Source organism: Equus przewalskii, chromosome 14 (assembly GCF_037783145.1).
Source record: "Equus przewalskii isolate Varuska chromosome 14, EquPr2, whole genome shotgun sequence".
Classification (NCBI taxonomy): Eukaryota; Metazoa; Chordata; class Mammalia; order Perissodactyla; family Equidae; genus Equus; species Equus przewalskii.
In genome coordinates, this window is record NC_091844.1 from 11,653,224 (window position 1) to 11,673,602 (window position 20,379).

General features: G+C 48.0%; 1 protein-coding gene across 3 annotated transcripts in view; it reads left to right on the forward strand.

Annotated features, from left to right (window-relative positions):
- Positions 1–20,379, forward strand: part of FAM178B (family with sequence similarity 178 member B) — a 101,038-nt gene that overhangs the window by 4,909 nt on the left and 75,750 nt on the right. For 2 of the 3 annotated variants that reach the window (XM_070573541.1, XM_008536031.2), the window contains exons 2-6: positions 9,521–9,604; positions 9,798–10,237; positions 11,148–11,209; positions 14,252–14,359; positions 19,694–19,846. In XM_070573541.1, the coding sequence (XP_070429642.1) occupies positions 9,541–9,604; positions 9,798–10,237; positions 11,148–11,209; positions 14,252–14,359; positions 19,694–19,846 (827 nt within the window). In that variant the 5' untranslated portion in view covers positions 9,521–9,540. The remainder of the gene's footprint in view (positions 1–9,520; positions 9,605–9,797; positions 10,238–11,147; positions 11,210–14,251; positions 14,360–19,693; positions 19,847–20,379) is intronic. The other variant, XM_008536032.2, reaches the window with a different exon arrangement.

Sequence of the window (20,379 nt, forward strand, 5' to 3'; positions counted from 1 at the left end):
GGCAGCAGATGTTAGCTCAGGACTAATCTTCCTCAAAAAAAAAAAAATTGTTTCAGGCAAGATGATGCTAAAACTAGGAAATGAAAGCATGATGAGAGACAGGATGTTTACATAATCTCAAAGCATCTTCCCATTAGATATGGATTAATTACAAAGGGAAATAAGAATATTACAGTGGAGAAACCTGGCAGATACCACCTTAGCCAAGAGATTAAAGTTAGCAACACCAGTAAAGGGACAAATCTGCATCATGTGCCTTCTGATATGACACACTAAGAAGAACACAGCATCACAGCTGTGTATTCCTGCCCAAAACATATAACCTGAATCTAATCATGAGGAAACATCATGCAAATCCAGATTTATAGAATCTACAAAGTAACTGGCTGATACCCTGCAACAGTGTCAAGATCATATATTTACACGCACACATGTGCACACGCACACATTAGAGAGATAATTAATGATAAAGTAAATATAGTGAAATGTTAACACTTGAGGAATTTGGATGAAGGGCATATGGGGATTTTTTGTATTATTTTTTGCAATTTGTGGTAAGTCTGAAATTATTTCAAAATAAAAAACAGAAAAGACTGGTTTTCACAATTTTTTTCCAATAAGAGTTATAGATATGGGAACTGAAAAATAGCTAGTGGGAGGGTAAATTCATTCTACCACTTTGAAGCTGTTTGCTCTTTATCTACTGCAAATGGACACACCTATTTGTGACCTGTCAATTTGACACCTAGCTGCATTCCCAACAGAAATGTTCGTAATTGGGTGTGTGTACAGAAGGCAAGTATAACAATGTTCATAGAACCATTATGTATAAGAGTCAAAAATTGGAAACGACAAAGGTGTCCATCAATAGTGGAAGAGTTAAGCCTATATTCGTGCAATGGAATACTATTCAGCAGTGAAAACATGCACAAATGTAACAGTGAACAAAAGAAATCAGACACGAAAGAATCAATAGTGTATGATTCTCTTTATACATTATCTAAAAAAACAGGCAAAACGAATCTGGGGTGTAAGCTCTTACCTTTGGGGCAGAGTGTGGAAGTACTGACTGGGAGGGAGCATGAGGAGGCCCCTGGGGTGCTGGCATATGCCATTTATTTGACTTAGGTAATGGTTACCTAGGTGTGTTCATTTTGTGAGAATTCATCAAGCTGTATTCTTACCCTGGTACACTTCTCTGTGTGTGTATTGTACTTTAATTTGAAGTTGACTGATTGGATTTGTACCTAGCATAGTGATGTTTGGTATATTGCATGTCGCTAAGGACTGAATTGTGTCTCCCCCAAATTCCTGTGTTGAAGCCCTAACTGCCAGTGTTACGGTATTTGAAGATGGGGCCTTTGGGAGGTAATTAAAGTTAGATGAGGTCATGAGAATGGGGCCCTGTGTCGGGATTAGTGTCTTTATAAGAAGAAGAGAGCAGAGCACGCCCACATGCTCTCTCTCTCTCCCACCCCCCATCATGAGCACACAGAGAGGTCGTGTGAGCACACTGAGAGATGGCAGCCTTCCACAAGCCATGAGAAAAGCCTTCAGAATAAAACCTACCATGCCAGCACCTTGATCTTAGACTTCCAGCCTCCAGAACTGTGAGAAATAAACCTGTTGTTGAAGCCCCCCAGCCTATGGTATTTTCTTATGGCAGCCCGAGCAGACTAAGATTCTTGTAAATGCGCGATAGCATCAGCCACCTAATTTCCTGAGACTCCATTCTGAGTGAAGCCTGGGCTGGGCGCCGGGGTACCAAGACAAGACTTCATGTGTGCACTCAAGTGACTCGAGGAGAGAACTAACTCATCAGCGTGGTGAAGAGCATGGCAGTGCTGTGAGGGTGGAGAGGAGGGCCTGAGAAATCGTACAGTGCCCTCAGGCAGCGACGACGTACTTACTCCTCTGATGCGCTCTAAAGCACTCCCTGCTCTATGCTCCACCTGGAGCAGTGAGCCACTGAACTCTCAGAAACCCGAGTGTGCTGCTTTTCATGATCTTGAGGAACAGCCAAAGCTGGAACAGCAAAAACCAGCAACTCTGGAGTGGAAGAAAGGCTGGTGTTGTGTTTCCTAAACTTAGTGGGCTGTGCATTGTTAGGAAGACACAGAAAGCACTTGTGCCCAGAAAAGAAACCAATTTAAAAAGGAGAAAATATCCTTCCCTCCCTCCCACCTCGTCGCCCGCAGCTTTTGCCGCATGGAATTGGTCTGGTTGTATCAGCAGTTTCTGATTCCTTTTATATTTTATTTTATCATCTCTATGGACGTCTGAACACTGAAACATTTGCTTGGTTTATGGCAGTTTTCTTGTCTTTGGCAAGTGTTGCAAACTCAACTTGGTACTTTAAGTTCTCCAAATGAAAGGTTTTTTAAAGAGCAGCTTTAATTCCCCTCCCCCCAATAAATTCTTAAAAGGCATGGTCAGTCACGTAGAATATTTCTGGAAGATTTTAGTGATACTTTTTATCCTCTGTTTCTCTTTTCCTTCTTGATTAGCATCTGCAGTGTGAACAGCTTTAAACACATTCTCCAGCTTCCTGTTGCTGTACACCTTTGTCCTCTTGGAAGGTTCGGCTGCACCATCAGCCTTGACATTTAATTTAGGTTTCCTTGTACTTTCTCTCTCTCTTTTTTTTTGGTGAGGAAGATAGGCCCTGAGCTAACATCTCTTACCAGTCTCCCTCTTTTTGCTTGAGGAAGATTGTCCCTGAGCTAACATCTGTGCCAGTCTTCTCCTATTTTGTGTGTGGGATGCCACCACAGTGTGGCCCGACAAGCAGTGCATAGGTCTGTGCACGGGATCCAAACCTACAAACCCTGGGCCACCAAAGCAGATCATGCAAACTTAACCACTATGCAACCGGGCTGGCCCCTGTACTCCTTTTTTTTTTTTTTTTTTGAGGAAGATTAGCCCTGAGCTAACTGCTGCCAATGCTCCTCTTTTTGCTGAGGAAGACTGGCCCTGAGCTAACATCTGTGCCCATCTTCCTCTACTTTATACGTGGGACACCTGCCACAGCATGGCTTGCCAAGCGGTGCCATGTCTGCACCTGGGATCCGAACCAGTGAACCCCTGGCCGCCGAAGCGGAACATGCGCACTTAACTGCTGCTCCACCGGGCTGGCCCTGTACTCTTTTTTTAAAAACAGTCTTTTGAGATATGATTCACGTACCACACAGTTCACCCACTTACAGTGTATAATTCATAGAGTTCTGCAGTCATCACTGCAGTGAATTTTAGACCACGTTCATCACCGCCACAGAGAAGTGCTGCACCTCTTAACTATCACCCCTCAATTTCCCTCTTCCAGTTCTGGGCAACCACTAATCTGCTTTCTGTCTCTATAGATTTGCCCATTCTGGACATTTCGCATAAATGGAACCACACAATATGTGGCCTTATGAGTCTGGCTTCTTTCACTTAGTATAATGTTTTGAGGGCTCATCCATGTTGTAGCGTGTGTCAGTGCTTCCTTCCTTTCATGGATGAATAATATTCCATTGTATGGACATACCAGTTTTCTTTGTCCATTTAACAATTGATGGACATTGGAGTTGTTTCCTCTTTTTGGTTCTTATGAACAGTGGTGCTCTGGATATTCATGTACAAGAGTTTGTGTGGACGTAGACTTTCACTTCCCTCTTGCATTCACCTAGGAATGGAATTGCTGGGTCATATGGTACCTCTATGTTTAGCCCTCTGAGAAACTGCCAGGCTGTTTTCCAAAGCCCTTTTCCTTGCATTATCAGTAAGCAGAGAAAATAGTTGACCGCTCTTTTAACTTTTGTAGGATTTTGCAGATTTTACTACTGACCAACTTTGCATTTTTGTGTTAAAAACTTTCATTAAAAAATTGAGGTGTTGGGGGCTGGCCGAGTGGTTAACTTCGTGCGCTCTGCTTTGGTGGGTTAGGGTTTCACCAGTTCGAATCCTGGGCATGGACATGGCACCGCTCATCAGGCCATGCTGAAGCAGCGTCCCACATTCCACAACTAGAAGGACCCACAACTAAAATATATACAGCTGTGTACTGGGGGGTTTTGGGGAGAAGAAGGAAAAAAAAATAAAGTCTTTAAAAAAAAAAAAGTTGAAAGTGTGGGGCCGGCCCCGTGGGTGAGTGGTTAAGTTCGCTGCTCTGCTTTGGCGGCGCAGGGTTTCGCTGGTTTGGATCCTGGGCGCGGACTTGGCACCGCTCGTTGGGTCATGCTAAGGCAGCGTCCCACATAGCACAAGCAGAGGCGCTTAGAACTAGAATGTACAACTATGTACTGGGAGGCTTTGGGGAGAAGAAGAAGAAGAAAAGAGATTGGCAACAGATGTTAGCTCAGGTGCCAGTCTTTAGGAAAAAAAAAATTGAAAGTGTAATCAGCATGCTTACACCTCCTCATCGCCAGGTATTCCTCATCCTCTTCAAGTCCTCAGTGACATTTCCCCTAGATGCATTGTTATTTATAGACCAAACAGTTTTTCTGATAATTCTGTTTATAAGAGCAGTTTCTTTTGCTCATCTTGACCTGTGGTCTTATTTACGTCTTGAACCATCGCGAGTTTCGGTGGAAGGTTGCTCACAACTCTTGGTTGCTTGAGCTGATTCTGGGTTGTCCTTCATGATCATGCTGATGTCGTGGCCATATCAACAGCAAATTGATGTCCAAATCAGGAACATGGGAAAGACCTTGGACTTTGAGTATCACTCTTTCTGATACACACAAGGATTTTTAACATTTTCCAAGACCTCCACCTTCCACGGAGATCAGGGCTGTTGCCGCCAAATGTACAGTTGTGGGCTGAGTCGTGACCCCCTAAAATTCATATCTTGAAGTCCTAACCCCTTGTACCTCAGAATGTGACTATATTTGGACATAGGGTCTTTAAAGAGGTGATTAAGGTAAGATGAGGTCGTTGAGGGTGGGCCCTAATCCAGTATGACTGGTGTCTTTATAAGAAGGGGAGATTGGGACACAGACACACACACGGAGGTACCGTGTGACGACACAGGGAGAAGACAGCCGTGTGCAAGCCAAGGAGAGAGGCTCAGAGGAAACCAAACTCCCAGCACCTTGATCTTGGACTTGTAGCCTCCAGGATTGTGAGAAAATAAATGTGTGCTGCTTAGGCGCGCCCCAGTCTGTGGTATTTGTTAAGGCAGCTCAAGCTGACTGAGGGGTGCACCCTGAGGTTCCGTTGTCCTCACACCCCGCCTGCTCTGCCCTGTGGGCCTCATGGACAACTGCTCCCCTAATCCCAGACCATATCCTCCGCTTGGGTTGTCCCGAATCCTCTGTGCTGGCTCCCTTTCCCCTTGGCCTCACCCTGTCCTCCTTGTTTCCTCAGGACCAAAGGTGCCTCCCAGGTAGAAGGCATACCCTGGCCCAAGTATCACCCTACGTGGGGAGAGGAAATACCACGGGGAACTCCTATCAAGCCTTGAACCGCCCTCCCCCTAGCTTCCACCTCTCCTTTACAAGGGGAAGTTCAGTGATTCCTGACCAGGGTCCCCTAGGAGGGCTGGACTGGGAAGGCCAACAGTGGATGCTTTATACACAGAGGTGGCTATGGCCTGGTGGCACAGTGGTTAAGTGTGCACGTTCTGCTTTGGCGGCCCGGGGTTCGCTGGTTCGGATCCCGGGTGTGGACATGGCATGTCTTGGCACGCCATGCTGTGGTAGGCGTCCCACATATAAAGTAGAGGAAGATGGGTACAGATGTTAGCTCAGGGCCAGTCTTCCTCAGCAAAAAGAGGAGGGTTGGCAGCAGTTAGCTGAGGGTTAATCTTCCTCAAAAACAAAAATAAATAAATAAATAAAATACACAGAGGTGGCTTGATTATCCCAGGAGCATTTGCATTTCATTTAACAGACTTTGCATCTGTGTTTTCCGCCAGATGATTTCTAATGTGGAAGTAATGTTGTATGTTGAGAAGTTGGCTTCAACTTTGACTCAGTGGAAGCCGGTGATATTTTTAAGTTAGGTTTGTCGAAGTATAATTTACATACAGTTAAATTCACCCTTTCTAGACCTGCAGTGCAGTGAGCTTTGACAAGTGTGTGTAGTTTGAGTAACCACTGCCACAATCCAGATGGAGGACATTGTCACCAGCCTCTGAAGATCCCTCATCGTGAACCTTTGCCTGGCACTGGCTTCTGAGCCGAGGAAGTTACACGATTGAGTTGAAGCTCTAGGAAGGTTGAATCAGAAGCAATTTTTATGAAGACAAAGGAAAGGAGAGTGTAGAAGGAAAAGAGAGTGGTTATTTTTTGAGGCAGGAAAACTAGGAAAAAATTCCACTGGTGAGTGGAAGGATGGGTGATCCTGGGCAACACCTCTCAAAGGCCCAGAGGTGGGCAGGGTGTCAGAACCAGGACCGAGGATGTTTTTTCAGTGCCATCCTTGTCTCACTGGACCCCTAGGAGCTTCCGATGCTGCCCTCCAGTGCTTGGATAGGCACGGATTCAGAACACTTTATTATTTAAACAATTGTACAAAAGTTACATTGTATAAATCCTTCACTTAATATGGTTATTTCATATTTCTGTATTTTCCTCTTTTTGGTCCATGATTACTATCAAGTTGTATTGACCTCTACTTACTTGACATTATTTTACGTGCACTTTTCCTCCACGTATATTTATATGTATATTTATCTGTTGTTATGGTGAAATACATATAAAACTTAGCGCTTACAATGTGTAATTCTGTGGTGTTTAGTACATTCACGGTGTTGTACGACCATTGCCGCTTTCTAGTTCCAGAATATTTTCATCATCCAAAGAGGAAACCTTGTACCCATTAAGCAGTTACTCCCCGTTCCTCCTCCCCACCCCCACCCCGCCGAGCACCTGGCAATTACTAATCATCTTTCTCTCTCTATGGATTTGCCTATTCTGGACATTTCATAGATAGAGAATCATACAATATGTGGCCTTTTGTATCTGGCTTCTTTGACTTAGCATAATGTTTTTAAGGTTTATCCATTGTTATAGCAGGTATCAGTACTTCATTCCTTTTTGTGGCTCAGTAATTTTCTGTTGTATGGATATACCCCATTCAGTGGTTGATGGACACTTGCATTTTGGCTATGTGAATAGTGCTACTGTGAACATTCATGTACAAGGATTTGTCTGAGTACCTATTTTCATTTCTTCTGAGTATATCCGTAGGAGTGGAGTTTCTGGGTCATATGGTAATTCTGTGTTTTACTGAGGAACTGTTTTCCACAGTGGCTGCACCATTTTACATTCATACCAGCAATGTATGAGGGTTCTAATTTCTCTAATCCTCACCAACACTAGTTATTTTTTGTTTTTTTTCTGATGATAGCTGTCCTAGTGAGTGTACTTTTCAACAACAGAATTTCTGTTTGGTTCCATTTAATAATTTCTGTATCTTTATTGTTATTCTCTACTTGGTGAGACATCATTCTCCTGGTATCTTTTAGTTCTTTGTCCATCATTTCCTTTAGCTCTTAGAACATATTTTAGACAGTTAATTTAGTTTTTGTCTAGTAAGTCCAATATCTGGCCTTCCTCAGGGACAGTTTCTTTTCATTAATTTTTTCCTTTGAATGGGCCATACTTTCCTGTTTCTTTGCATGCTTTGTAATTTTTGTTGAAAATTGGACATTTTGAATATTCTAAGACAGTAACCCTGGAAAGAAGATTCTCCCCTCTCCCCAGGTTTGTTGTTGCTGCTTGTTGTGAGTTGTAGTTTTGTTTCTTTAGTGACTTTTCTAAACTATTTACTCTTTTTGTAAAGACTATATTATTTTGTTGTATATGGTCATTGAAGTTACTATTCCTTTAGCTTGGTGGTCAACTGATTATTTGATAGAGATTTCCTTAAATGCCTAGAGCCAAAAAAACCCTACAACAACAACAACAAAGCTCTCCTCGTCTTTGCAGACTGGCTCTGTTGGAGTAATCCTCCAATGCTTAGCAGGCTGTTTGCAGCTGTGCCTTAGTCTTCATTTCCTGATTATGTGGAGCCTAACAGGCAGCTGGGGTGGAAGCTCCCAGTCGTCTCAGGTCTTTCCTCAGCATGCCTTGGCCCTGGGCTTGCACGTGGCCTTCTAGACTCTCTGGTTTATATGGGAGCTTTTCAAAACCTTTATTCCTCTATGTATCTCCTTCCTCAGCCTCTTCCTTTTCAGGCTGTTCAGTCTCTCTGCTGCTGCCCCATCTGTTATCCCTTGCCTCAAGTGGCTGTGGCAAGTAGATGTGCCTTTAAACACTTAGGACAGCTGCTGCCCAGAAGACCATGCTAGCCCTGAGAAAGTGCTGAGGGAAGTAAAACAAAGGCACAGCCCTGAGTCGATCCCCCAGGGAACCACCAGAAAGGTCAAAACACACAACCACAGTTCTTTGAGAACAAGTTGGTATTGCCCCCTCTGGCATCAGCAAGCCATACCACGAATGCAGTCCCCATGGCTGCCCCTGGGCTGGGCAGTGAGGGCCGATAGGTGGCTAAGTCTAAAAGCCAGAGTGCAACCTTGCTGGAATTTAGCAGCTTCATTCTTCATTAAGCATTACCATACTTCTTAGTTTTTTGTTAGATTCCGGAGTTCTGTAAGTGTTGGTTGTGACAGTTTGCCAGCTTCATTGTTGCTTTTGTGAAGGGACAGATTTTTGGGGTTCCCTACTCCAAGGTATGGATATTTTTATTTCTATATTGATAGATTGCCTTCTGAAAAGAATAAACTGTTTTACTTTGCTATCAACAGTGCATCTCCTCACAGCCACATCCACATTCGTTGTTATAAATTTTCAATTTTTTGGTTATTATTGAATAATACTTCATAGTCGTATTGATTTGCATTTCCTTCACTGTTGTTGAGTTTGAACGCTTGTTGAGTTAGTGTTTGTTTTTTTGTAAACTGTTGTTTCCTTTGATCATTAGACTCTTTAGCTCGTTCAGATATTAGCCTTTCATCTGCATTTCAGTTTATCCGAGCCTGAGCTTGATGTGACGAGAGATGTTTATACATTTGGCATGGTCCATCTGAGCTGGAGATGGGCAGCTGCAAACACTGGAGGAGGTTTCTTGGGCTAGTCCTGGGGTCTCTTTAAATCATTTGTTCATTCAACAGAAATGCACTGAGCCCTACTGTGTACCAGGTCTGTGCTGGTGTTGGGGAAATGGCAGGGACCAGATAGCCTGCCCCACCCCTTGTCAGCAAACAGTCATACAGGGGTGACACCGAGTAAGCAAGACATGCAGGATGTCATCTCAGCATATAGCTTTCCTACTGGGCTGTGCTGGTTTTAATTTTATGCAGGTTTAAAAAAATGTGATGTCCTTATACTTGCCCATCACATCCTTGGAATGAGAAGTCAGATCAGGCCCCCTACACCTCAGCAGCTTGATCTTCGTGGTGCATGTGCTCAGTCCCTGGGCTGGAGCTGGAGGGGGAATTCCCTCCTGGGCACCAGTGGGCCAGGCCCTCCTTTCTGGGGGAACCTAGGGATTCAGAGCATTTAGCTTTCTTCTGGAGACTCCCCTCACTTGACAGGCAGCTCCTTCCAGGACAGAATGTCCAGCGGTTTGCAGATGGCCAGGTCCCAGAAGACTGTACAAGCCCTTCCTCAGAGAGAAGGTAGGTGTCTTTCACCTGCACAGGTAGAGCCCTTCTGAGGTTTGGGACCACAAGGGAGTGGAAAACCCATGGTTGAGGGATTCCCCTTTCCTGCCCGCAGCACTCCCAGCTTCCCCTTCTCACCCAGAGTGCTGCAGTGGCTGGGATGGTGGTGGGCAGGTGGGGATACCACAGTGCCATGTCCCATCCACAGAGGTCCAGGCAGCCGCCACCGTGCCCATCCTCCTGCCCAACCTGAAGTGCAGCTGCTTCAACCATCCCCGGCACCAGGGGCTCTTCCGCGCCACCCGGCGCCTCTGCAGTCCCACCTCAGCTCCAACTCCCAAACTGTCGAAGAAGCCCAAGATGCAGGCAACTGGGGACATGTTCCCCACTGACTGGAGCCCACCACCTGTAGAGTTCCTCAACCCGAGGGTACTTCAGGCTGGCAGGGAGGCCCCAGCCCAGAGCTGCCTGGGCACGGTGGGGCCTCAGGGCCCGAGGAGACTGGCCTGCCAGCTGCCTGAGGACTTAGAGCAGGAGCGCCGGGACTCAGACCCCAAGGGAGCCCTGGCCTCCCTGGAGGAGATGTTCTGGAACATGGCAGGCCCTAGCAAGAAGGCTGCAGCTCCAATGGTGGACACCCACACCTCGGTAAGCCAATGGCCACCCCTTGGCCTCCTCTCCTTACCACCGATCTTCGGCCATCCCTCTTTGGTCACCTCTCCCTTTATTTCTGCTCCTAACTCCTGCTAACAGATGGTGTGGGGGTAGTGCCAGATTTGATGTCACTCCTGTGTGGTGCCCGTCTAGGCCTTCACAGCCAACAGTGGGTTTATGGCCGTGGAGAAAGGAGGGACTGTGGTACTGGGGTCTGGGCTGGGTCAGGCACGAAGACTCAGGCTGACTCTGGTCCAATGGATCAATATTCCTAAATGGACTCTTCAGTGATGAACTTTAAGTTGGGAGTAAACTGCTGTTGCTGGGTAGACTGTGAGGGCATGTAAGGGTCCGTAGATCCAGGAAATTTATTTTAAGAATAGGGCTTAATTATTTGTAATAGCCCAAGGTTGTCAATAACCTAAATGCTTACCACAAGGGAACTAATAAGTTATGTTCTGTTCATACATCAGAGTACCCTGAAGGGTATTTTTTAAAAATTGTCTCTTTAGTATTGATATGGAATGATCCTCAAGCAGACTGCTAGTTGAAAAGAGCAAAATGCAGGATAGGCTGTATAGTATGCTATCATTTGTGCTAAAGAGGGGATCTGCGCTGCATTGCTCTCCACTTGTCTGTGCATAAAATGTCTCTGGCAGCAAACAAGGAAAGAACGCCCGTGGTCACCTGTGGGGAGGGACCTGGCTGGTGGGGCATAGGGTACGGAGGAGATGTGCTACTGTGTGCCGTATACTTTTTGGTTTTTTAATCATGTGAATGTATTGCCTATTCAGAAAAGTAAACAAAATAAATAAAAGACTTAATTTAGATGAAATGTTATTCTCCCCCCCCCCCCATCTTTGTTTCTCTCCTCCTTCCCCATTCTCATGTGCGGTCTCTCCAGTTTACCTCTGGAGGCTCCGAGAGCTACATCAATACCTTAGACTACTTACTGCAGGAGAAGAGGTGAGTGTGGGAAAGGGTCCCTCCTGGGGTGTTTGTTTTTGTGGGGTTGGCAGTAATTTCAGGGGTTCGTCCTCTAATACTCATAGTAAATTCCTCTCAGATAAAGCAGCCTACCCCACCCCTACACAGCGTGCCTCCCGGACCCCCACCACGTTCAGAGCCCCTGTTCCTGGTCCTCTCCCCACCTGGGCTCTATTCGGCACAATTCATGCCAGTCTGGGGGTCTCTCCACTCCCGTTCACATGTTCTATTAGAGAGAAGTGGAAAAAGCAGTAGCTTTGACAGAGGGGTGCAGCCTGGCTGTTGCCTCAGGGTGATGCAGGGCAGGCGTAGAGTGCTGCTCTGTCCTATGCCAGCACTTAAGCAGCTTCGCTCCTTTTCCCACAGCACTGCATCTGTTTCACGTCTGCCTTCTCCCTGGTGTTAGGGTGAGCCTCATCGTATGTAGAAGTTAGTTTCTAAAGGTGAAAGTCACATCCAGTCAGAAAAGGAAATCCCTTAGGGAGGTGGAGGTGGCATTGGAGACCAACAGACCAACACCACCGGTGCTCTTTCTTTAGTCCAGCAGCGTGCTAAGTGGTTGGCTTGCACTGAGGGCCCATTTTGAGTGAAAATACTAGAATCCTACTCTACACAATAGGCTCTTCACACTGCCCACAAGGGCTGGGGCCAGCGAGACAGCATGCTCCTGCCTTCAGGTGGACTTCACTCCTGGGCATGCTCTTTGATGGAACATATGTGTGGGACAAATTATTGTTTTCTCCCCTCTGTCCATTCCTGGCCTTCTGGCCCACCCCAGCATCACCTCCCTCCTCCGTACTACTCTTCTGGGCTCTTAATAACCCACAACTTTTGTTGTTTGACTCCTTCACCTGGGTATATTTTCTCCTGCCTAGAGTGTAAGTTAGGGGCAGGGCCGTGTGTGTTTCTTTCCACAGTGCCCAGGACTGTGCTGCAAATACAGTAGATGCCTTTCCTTTTCTTTTCTTTTTTCTTTTTTGGTTTGAGAGATGCAACAACCTTTATCATTGCAGCAAGTCTGATATGTATGTGCCATTCCCGGTTGGGCTTACCCCCACCCCACCCCACCCCTTGATCCTTGCCACTGTGGAACTTTGGCATGGGGCAGAATCCCTAAGCAGAGCAGGAGGGAGGCAAGTAGGACTAGTGAGTGTTGGGGTCACCCAGGACCAGGGATTCAACAAGGTCAGGACACCTGAATCCTTTGCCCAGTGGGGGCTGGGAACACTTGGGTCTTGGGTTCAAGATTTGGCAATGCCTTGAACTGGATTCAAAGCTGGGCCTTGGTCCAGGGTTCAAGATTTGAGAGTGCCTTGGTCCCAGACCTCAGCTTTGGGGCTGACCATGGGGGACAGGTGGGTCCCAGATTGCAACTGGGGGGAGTATTGCTGGGTCCAAAGTTTGAGATTGGTCATGGATGCTCTCGTCCCCAAGCAAGGAAGGTGAACAGTTGTGGGAAACTGCCATGCCTGCTCATCAGAGCACCTGGCATTGGGGAATTGTCCCTCTGCCCTGGGCCCTGGGCCAGGCAGTGGATACACAGAGCTGATGCTGCAGCCCCTGCTCGCCTGGTGATTTAACATGATGATTCTAGTATTTCCCATGCCGTAGAGTTACTATGGAGGGGCCCACCCAACTTAACCTGCAGATCAGAAAAGGCTCCACAGAGGTGTCCCTGTCCTTGAACCTTGGAGGATAAGGAGGTTTGGGGGGTGGGGAGCAGCAGGGGTGAGCAGGGGTGTAAAGGTGGGTAGGACAGAAATTCTGGTGCCTGTCTAAGACTGAAATTGTCGGCGCTGGGAACTGGGGGATGGGGCAGTGGTCGTAGCAGGAGATATGGCCAAGATGTGAACCGGGGCTGGATCCTGAGGGGTCTCGTGGACATAAGGTCGAGTCATGGGAGAATTTTAAGCAGGTAGTGATGTGTTTTCCCATGTGTTTAAGTGAGATCACTCAGGCTGCATTATGGAGAATGGATGGGCAGGGCAAGAGAGCAAGTAGGGTAAATGGTGATAAGATGGGGTACCAGGGAGCGGCTCACAGCCAAGAGGCTCCTGGGAGGGGGGCAGTGGGGCTTCTGGTGAATCTGCTGACCTGGGTGGCTGGGTCGTTGGGGACTGTATAGAAAGGAATTCAGAACTGGACATGTGGTGTCAGAGGGGCCAGGGCATGTTCAGCTGGAAATCATCCAGTTTAGTGGCAGCCTAGGAGGATCTGAACTTGAGACGGAGATAAAATCTTTGAGAACTGAGGACCTGTGGGTAAAGCCAGGGCGAGCATCTAGAGGGGCAGGACAGGGGCTGGGGAGGCTCCCCGGGCTCCCTCAACAGCCTGAGGAAACAAGGACAGAGAAGGCGAGGGATGGGCTGGAGTCCCCTTGGGTTTGGGTTTGCCTTGTGGTTATGGCAGGAGGAGGGTGAGAGAGTTGGGCTGCTGGCAAGATAATATGGGCATGCAGGGCCTGTGCAGGGGCTGGTTGAAAGAGAAGTGAGGTGCTCAGGGCTGGGGGAGAACATGGGACTCCGGGCCTCTGCAGCTAAAGGTCTCAGGGTAGGGAGAGTAAGGGAATGAGCAGGGTCTGGAGGGCTGTTGTTGGGGCTGGCGAGGCAGGCCATGTGTCAGGGCTCCAGGGAACTGGGGCACGGGGCCCTTGCCTGGTCATTGCAGCTGGACCCCAGGAGGAGCAGAAGGGCTAGGCACAGGCCTTGGTGTGATAAACAGTGAGCAAATGCTGAAACAAGGTACACAAATAAAGGCGCATTTGAAGTTGTATGGTGAGAATTTTCTTTCAGGCCTGTCTGCTTGTTCTCAGACAGCACAATCCATGCAATGCAATCCCTCCCCTCTGCCCCCCAGAATCTAAGTGTGAAAGCCATTGTGCAGGGAGACTGGGGCAACGTGGCCCTCTGGTCCTCCATTCCTAAGCTTTGCTGTGTTGGTGGTGGTCCCTGCAGTCCAGTGATAGGGCTGGATGACCAGGAGCAGTGCTGACCCCTGACGTTGGCTCTCGTCTCCCTGCAGGGAACAGGCCCAGGAGCAGGAGCGAGAGAAGCTGCTTCTGCAGGACTGTCCGGATCTCAACTCCCTGGATCTCAATGAAGATGAAGTCCCACTCACACCTGAGCACAGGTTGGGGGAGTGGGCACGGGGCAGTGGGGGGTGATGGTCTGCCCACTCAGGGCACAGTCCCCGCACCTGCCTCTCAAGGCAAAGGATTTAAGTGCTGACCTGCTCTAGGTTTTGGACAGAGTTTCAACCAGCAATTTGTATACATTTATGAGTTCCCAAGCTGCCTCCTTCTCTTAAACCTATATTCATTCATTGATTCAAGAAATATTTATTAGGGCCGGCCCAGTGGCGCAGCAGTTAAGTGAGCATGTTCCTCTTTGGTGGCCCGGGGTTCTCTGGTTTGGATCCCGGGTGTGGACATGGCACTGCTTGGCAAGCCATGCTGCCAAGTAGAGGAAGATGGGCACGGATGTGAGCTCAGGGCCAGTCTTCCTCAGCAAAAAGGAGGATTGGCAGCAGTTAGCTCAGGGCTAATCTTCCTCAAAAAAAAAGAAGAAAATGTTTATTCACCTACTGTGTGTCAGGGTCTAGCATGGGCCTTTGAGGACACAGATATAAAACACAGCCTGCTTTGCCCCTTGTCTGCCCAAATTTATAGAACCAGGTCTCTTGGGAAAATAACTACACAAAACTACAGTCTAAACGAAAACTGCCTTTAAAGGGGGGAGTACAGCCACGTGACAGTTTTCATCTTCCCCTGTCTGGGGGAAGGAGGTGGCTTCTGTCAGGGCTGTCGTCTAGGCAGGAGTCTGCAGGCCCATTGGCTAGAGGGAGGGCTGGATTCATCTGTACCACAGAGGCTTGGAGATGCCTGAGGCCCACAGTTGAATCCACCTTCAGAGTACCCTGTTATCCGACCATCCATTTGTCTGTCTGTCTATCTTTTCATCCTTCCTTCCTTCCTTCCTTACATCCATCCTACAAACATCTATTGAGTGCCAACTTTGTGCCAGGCTCTGTTACAGACTCTGGGGATATAGCAGGAACAAATTGAAGCAGAAATCTCTTCCCTCATGTTGCTTGCTTTTGGGCAGGGAAACAAACAGTGAGCAAGATGAATGAAGATATGTGACAAGTGCTAATGAGAAAGGATAAAGTAGGGAGGGGCATAAGGAGGGTTGGGAGGGTTGGGAGATTTTGGACCAGTGATCAGGGAAGGCCTCCATGAGCAGATGACTTCTAACCAGAACCCTGAAGGAGGTGAGAGGCAGCTCTGGCAGGGCCCTGCAGTGGGAGTGCAGCTCGTGTGTTGGGGGAGCAGCGAGGAGCGGCAGGTCGGGGAGAGCAGATCAGGGTGGGCTTGGTGCCAGAGCTTTCTGCCTGAGCTGGCCATCACTCATCTGAACAGGATCCTCTGTCGCTGTGTTGAGGATAGACTGGAGGGGCCAGGGGGGCGAGGGTGGAAGAAGGGAGACAGAGGGGCAAAGGAGACCACGGCAGTAATCTGGGAGAGGTGGGAGTGACTGGGAGTGAATGTGGGGTGGTGAGGAGTAGGCAAGTTCTGGATATGTTTTCCGGGTAGAACTGACTGGATTCGCTGATGAACTGGATGGAGGCTGTGGGAGAAAGATGGGAATCAGGCACCTGAGGGTCCTGAGCAACTGGAAGGTTGGAGTTGTCTTTAATTAAATTGGGGAAGACTAAGTGACACCACCTGGGGTGGAGGTGGGGGCGTGGGATCAAGAGTTCGTTCGGGGGATCCCAGGAGTGAGATCAAGTAGGCGCTTGGATGCCCTTGTCTGGGGAGGCAAGCTGGGGAGTCACCACGTAGGAGTGATATTGAAAGCCACAGAACTGGATGAAATCACCTGGGGAGTGAGTTTATATAGAGAAGAGCAGGGGTCCCAGGGTGCAATGTAGAGGTCACAGTCACCTTGACAAGAGCAGCTCTTGTGGATGAGTTGGGATGAACCTGACTGGAATAGGTTTATAGGCGAACAGGAGGAGAAGTCGAAAGAGAAAAATGGGCAGTAATTGAAGAGGGAAGTGGCATCAGGATAGATCTGTCTTTCCTTTTTTTTCCCTCCTTCCCTCCTCCTCTTCCTCCCTCGGGAACCATGTGTCAGGAGGAACTGGGGTGGGCTCCAGAAGGAGGCCACCTCGGCCGTGTGACTGGGGCAGGGTGGTCAACATGCCCTGGATCACCTGCCTGTCCAGGCTTTGCTTTTTCTGTAAGTCTGAGTTATGTTATTTAGCGTTGGTCCAGGCAGCAATAGGGCAAGTTGTGATGCACACTCGAAGTTAGCATTCTGCATCCACTCACTAAGGGATCATTAAGTCGCAACATAGGACTTCCTCAGGGCCTCCACTTTTAGGATCCCCAAATTGTTTACATTGCTATTATTACCCAGAGATGATTATGAGCCACGCCTTGGCTGGCTGTTTGCTTTTTTCTCATGTTTTTCTGATAATTACATCTGGACTAGATCAGGGATCAGCAAACAGTAAAGTTTGTAAACAGTGAATATTTTTGGCTTTGAGAGCCATACAGTCTCTGTTGCAGCTACTCAGCTCTGCTCTGGTGTTGTAGCGGAGAGCTCCCGTAGGGGATACTTAAATGAGGGAGCCTCTCTTTGTTGCAGTAAAACCCTGTTTACAGCAACGGGCAGGCATTGGCTGCAGACTGCTGTTTACTGACCCCTGGCCTAGAGTAGGAGGACCCCTACCTCCTAATTGGCATCAGTTTTCACTGTGAAAATCTGTGAGTGTTGAGATTTGAAGAGCCATCCAGATAGGCTGAGAGCTACTCACACACTGCCCAGAGACCCAGGAAAAGGGTACTGTGCAAGCTGAATCCCAGAAGGGCAGATGTGGTGGAGCACAGAGACCTGGTGGAGTCAGCGGGATTGAGCTAAAGGCCTCCCTGGACAAGAGTGCCTTGGTGGCATCCTAAGTGATGAGAGCAATTTTCTCTCTGTGTTGGGGCTTGTGGATTTGGTTTCCAGGTTCCCATTCACTGGATAGACAGCCTTGGAATTAAACCTTTCAAAACCTCTTTAAAATCTCTGTAGCAAGAATAATTATTCTAGCTCTTTGCCTTTCTACTGAGTACATCCAGGATTCTGGAAGTCAGGGCTTGAATGTTTTGAAATTCCCCACAGAAAGGGAGTTATCTGGGCAGCTGGTGTAAGACAGAAGGTGTTCCAGGCTTTGAAATTGCTGATAATTTTCTGGGCCTGTGACATTTTCTAGTAGTACTTTGAGAAAGACTTTTTGACAACAGCCACTTTGAAGTGGTTGTTTTAATGTGGGATCATTTTGATGGGACTGTTCAACTCTGCTTCAAAGAAAATTACTCACCAGTGTACAAAGCAGCAGGCTCTTCCATCCCTGACTGGGGCCAGGGAGGAAAAAGGAGGGTGTGGGTCTGGAGGGGTAAGGCCAAGGCTGGGGGCTAGCCGTCATCTGCCAGACAAGTCACCTGTGAGCAGGAGTCACATGACTACCACAGTTGCCCATTGGAAAAGGACCGGAGCATCCCGAGCAGGTCATCTGCTCCTGGTCTAAGGATTGGCTTGCATCTTGAATGGATGATGTCCTGTATTCTCTCTTTCTTAAGTTAAAAGACCTTATGTGTGTGCTGATGCCGGGGGGTAAGGAGGGGGACAGAGAGGATATTTAAAGCACAACATCATCCTTTATCCTCACTTTTGGACTGCACAGGAAATCCTCAATTAGATGTGTGAGAGTCATCTCAGAACTCTTAATAATGCACATACATTATATTTAATATCACAAAAGTCCCTTTGTACGATGGTTTGAGGGACAGGGCTAAGACCCTTTTACAGATGGGCCTAGTTCTTATAGATGTTTAATAATTTGTACATTTTTAAAAATTATAAAAGGAACATAGGAAGCCATAGATACTCAAAAACGCAAACGGCAAAGAAATTAACAAAACAGAAAATTGTTTTACCACTTGTGTGGTGGTTTGCCGAGGCTGCTTCCAAAAGGCTGTGGGATCAGAATCTCTCTGGTTTTCCAAATGTCATTCCCATTCATTGTGCCATTTCATCCTCGGGACAACCCTGTCATGTGGGTCAGCACCTCACCTTGGGTCACTTGTTCAGAAAGTGAGACAGATTGTAGCTGGCCAGGGGCTGGTCACCAGCCACACTCCTCCACCTCCAGTGCCAGCTGCTTGTGTCCCAATTCCTGACAGGAGCCCCAAGTGCTGTTCCTTCTCCGTGTCACTGTCTCAGAGTTGGGCTGGGAACCTGTGTGTGGGCCACCCCTGTGAGAGGAGGGGCACAGTGCCTGTAACTTCTTTTATTTTGTTATTGTTGTTAAATGTGTGTTGTATTGCTACAAAGTCAAGCAGAACACAGCTGTATGAAGTAAACAGGAAATATCTCCCCTTCCTTCCCCCTCCCCTGATCCTGTTCCCTAGGGATGACCCGCAACCACAACTGGGTATGTCAGATATGTGTGGGGTGTTGCATGTGTCTAAGAATGTGTGTGCACATGTCTCTGTGTACACCTACACACACAGACATGCACACACACACACTTCCTGTTGTGCTGCTTAGTGTTTTCATCCCCAAGGTGCTCTGGTCAGGTGTCCATTCCACTCCTTCGTGTGCAAAGATTTACCTCATTCTTAGGAATCATCTTAACTGCCTCCCTTTCCCCCATTCCCTCATAAATGGATCTTGAAGTCCTGCCAGTTTTTACCCCTCCCGATATAGTTGGAATGCATGCCCTCTTCTTCTCCCTTTTCCTTCTCTCTGTGGGCCCAGCTCTGATCTGTAAGTCAGACTTGCAGGGCAGGGCAGGGCAGGGCAGGGCCTGGGCATCTGTGTTTACAGGCTTCCTGCGGAGTTCTTCTGATCACAGAGCTTGAGGAATGCTGCCCAGGGGGAGAGTCCAGGCTCCTTTACTGCATGATGCTGTCTTTGACCCTGGCTGCGCCCGGCGCTTCTCTCCTCAGCCCCTCACAGCCCCATGTAGGCAGCTCTGTGGCTGGTCCACTTACTGGAGGGCGTTGTGATGATTTGTTTACACTTTTCTTCTGCCTGCAAGGGCAGCCCACCCCCTTCATCCTGACCCATCCTTTACCACCTGGCACCCGCATGTCGTGGGCACTCAGTTAAAGTTTGAACCAGACACAGCCCACAGGTGGGGCTGGGTTTGGGACCAGGACTTCTGGCTCCTGGACGAAGGCTCTGAGGGAGGGATTGGGGTGTATACAGAGAGTGGGAGGGGGAAGGGCTCCTCAGTCTACCTCTCATGGGCTCTCCCTCTGTCAGCAGGTGGCGCTGTCCTCGCTGGTCCTCTCCCTACTAGGCCACCGCTGCAGGGGAGGTGCAGCCATCTGGCCTTCCCTGGCCTCTCCCATGCTGCAGACCAGGTGCACCTGCTGATTCCCGGCTCCCCTACCCCTTGTTTTGCCAGGATGCTGGTGGAGAGGTTCTCCGTGTCACTGCAGGTCATCCCACCAGTACATCCAGGCGAGACCGTGTTTCTACCCAGGTGTCACCCCCTGCCTTGCATCCTAGACTCTGCACACCTGAAGCCACGCAGCCACCTGGAAGGGCTGTTCCTAAGGTAAATGTCGGCCATGTGGCCAGACTGCCTGCCTCATGGAGTCCAGTGAGAATCATGGACCACCCCAAATGAGGAAATCTAGAGCTGTGTTTAGCCAATTGGACATGTCAATTTTTAGAGAGATAGATAGAAGTAGTCACATGTGTCTACTTATAATATTTAATTTACTAATTTAGATGCACATACTTTAAAAAAAATCCCACATTACAGCAAATATTAGACTGTATTGACATATTTATTTGGCTTTTTCCTCCCCTACACCCTGGTTTCATGGAATAACTAGGCAGACCCGTCATGCATGCTTTTGGGGTTATGTCTCCATCAACACTGGAGCCACTTTCTGGGCCATCCAGTAGTTTTCCAGAGCGTGTCATCATCCCTTGCATGTACTCATTGGAGACACTGTACTTCTTCAGTCTCTGTGTGATGCTCACACTGAAGAGTTGTCCCCAGCCACAAGTACCCTCTGTTTAGCATTAGGACAGCTGCCTGTTCCTCTTCTCTTTGGAAGTAAATTCACAATCATTGTCACA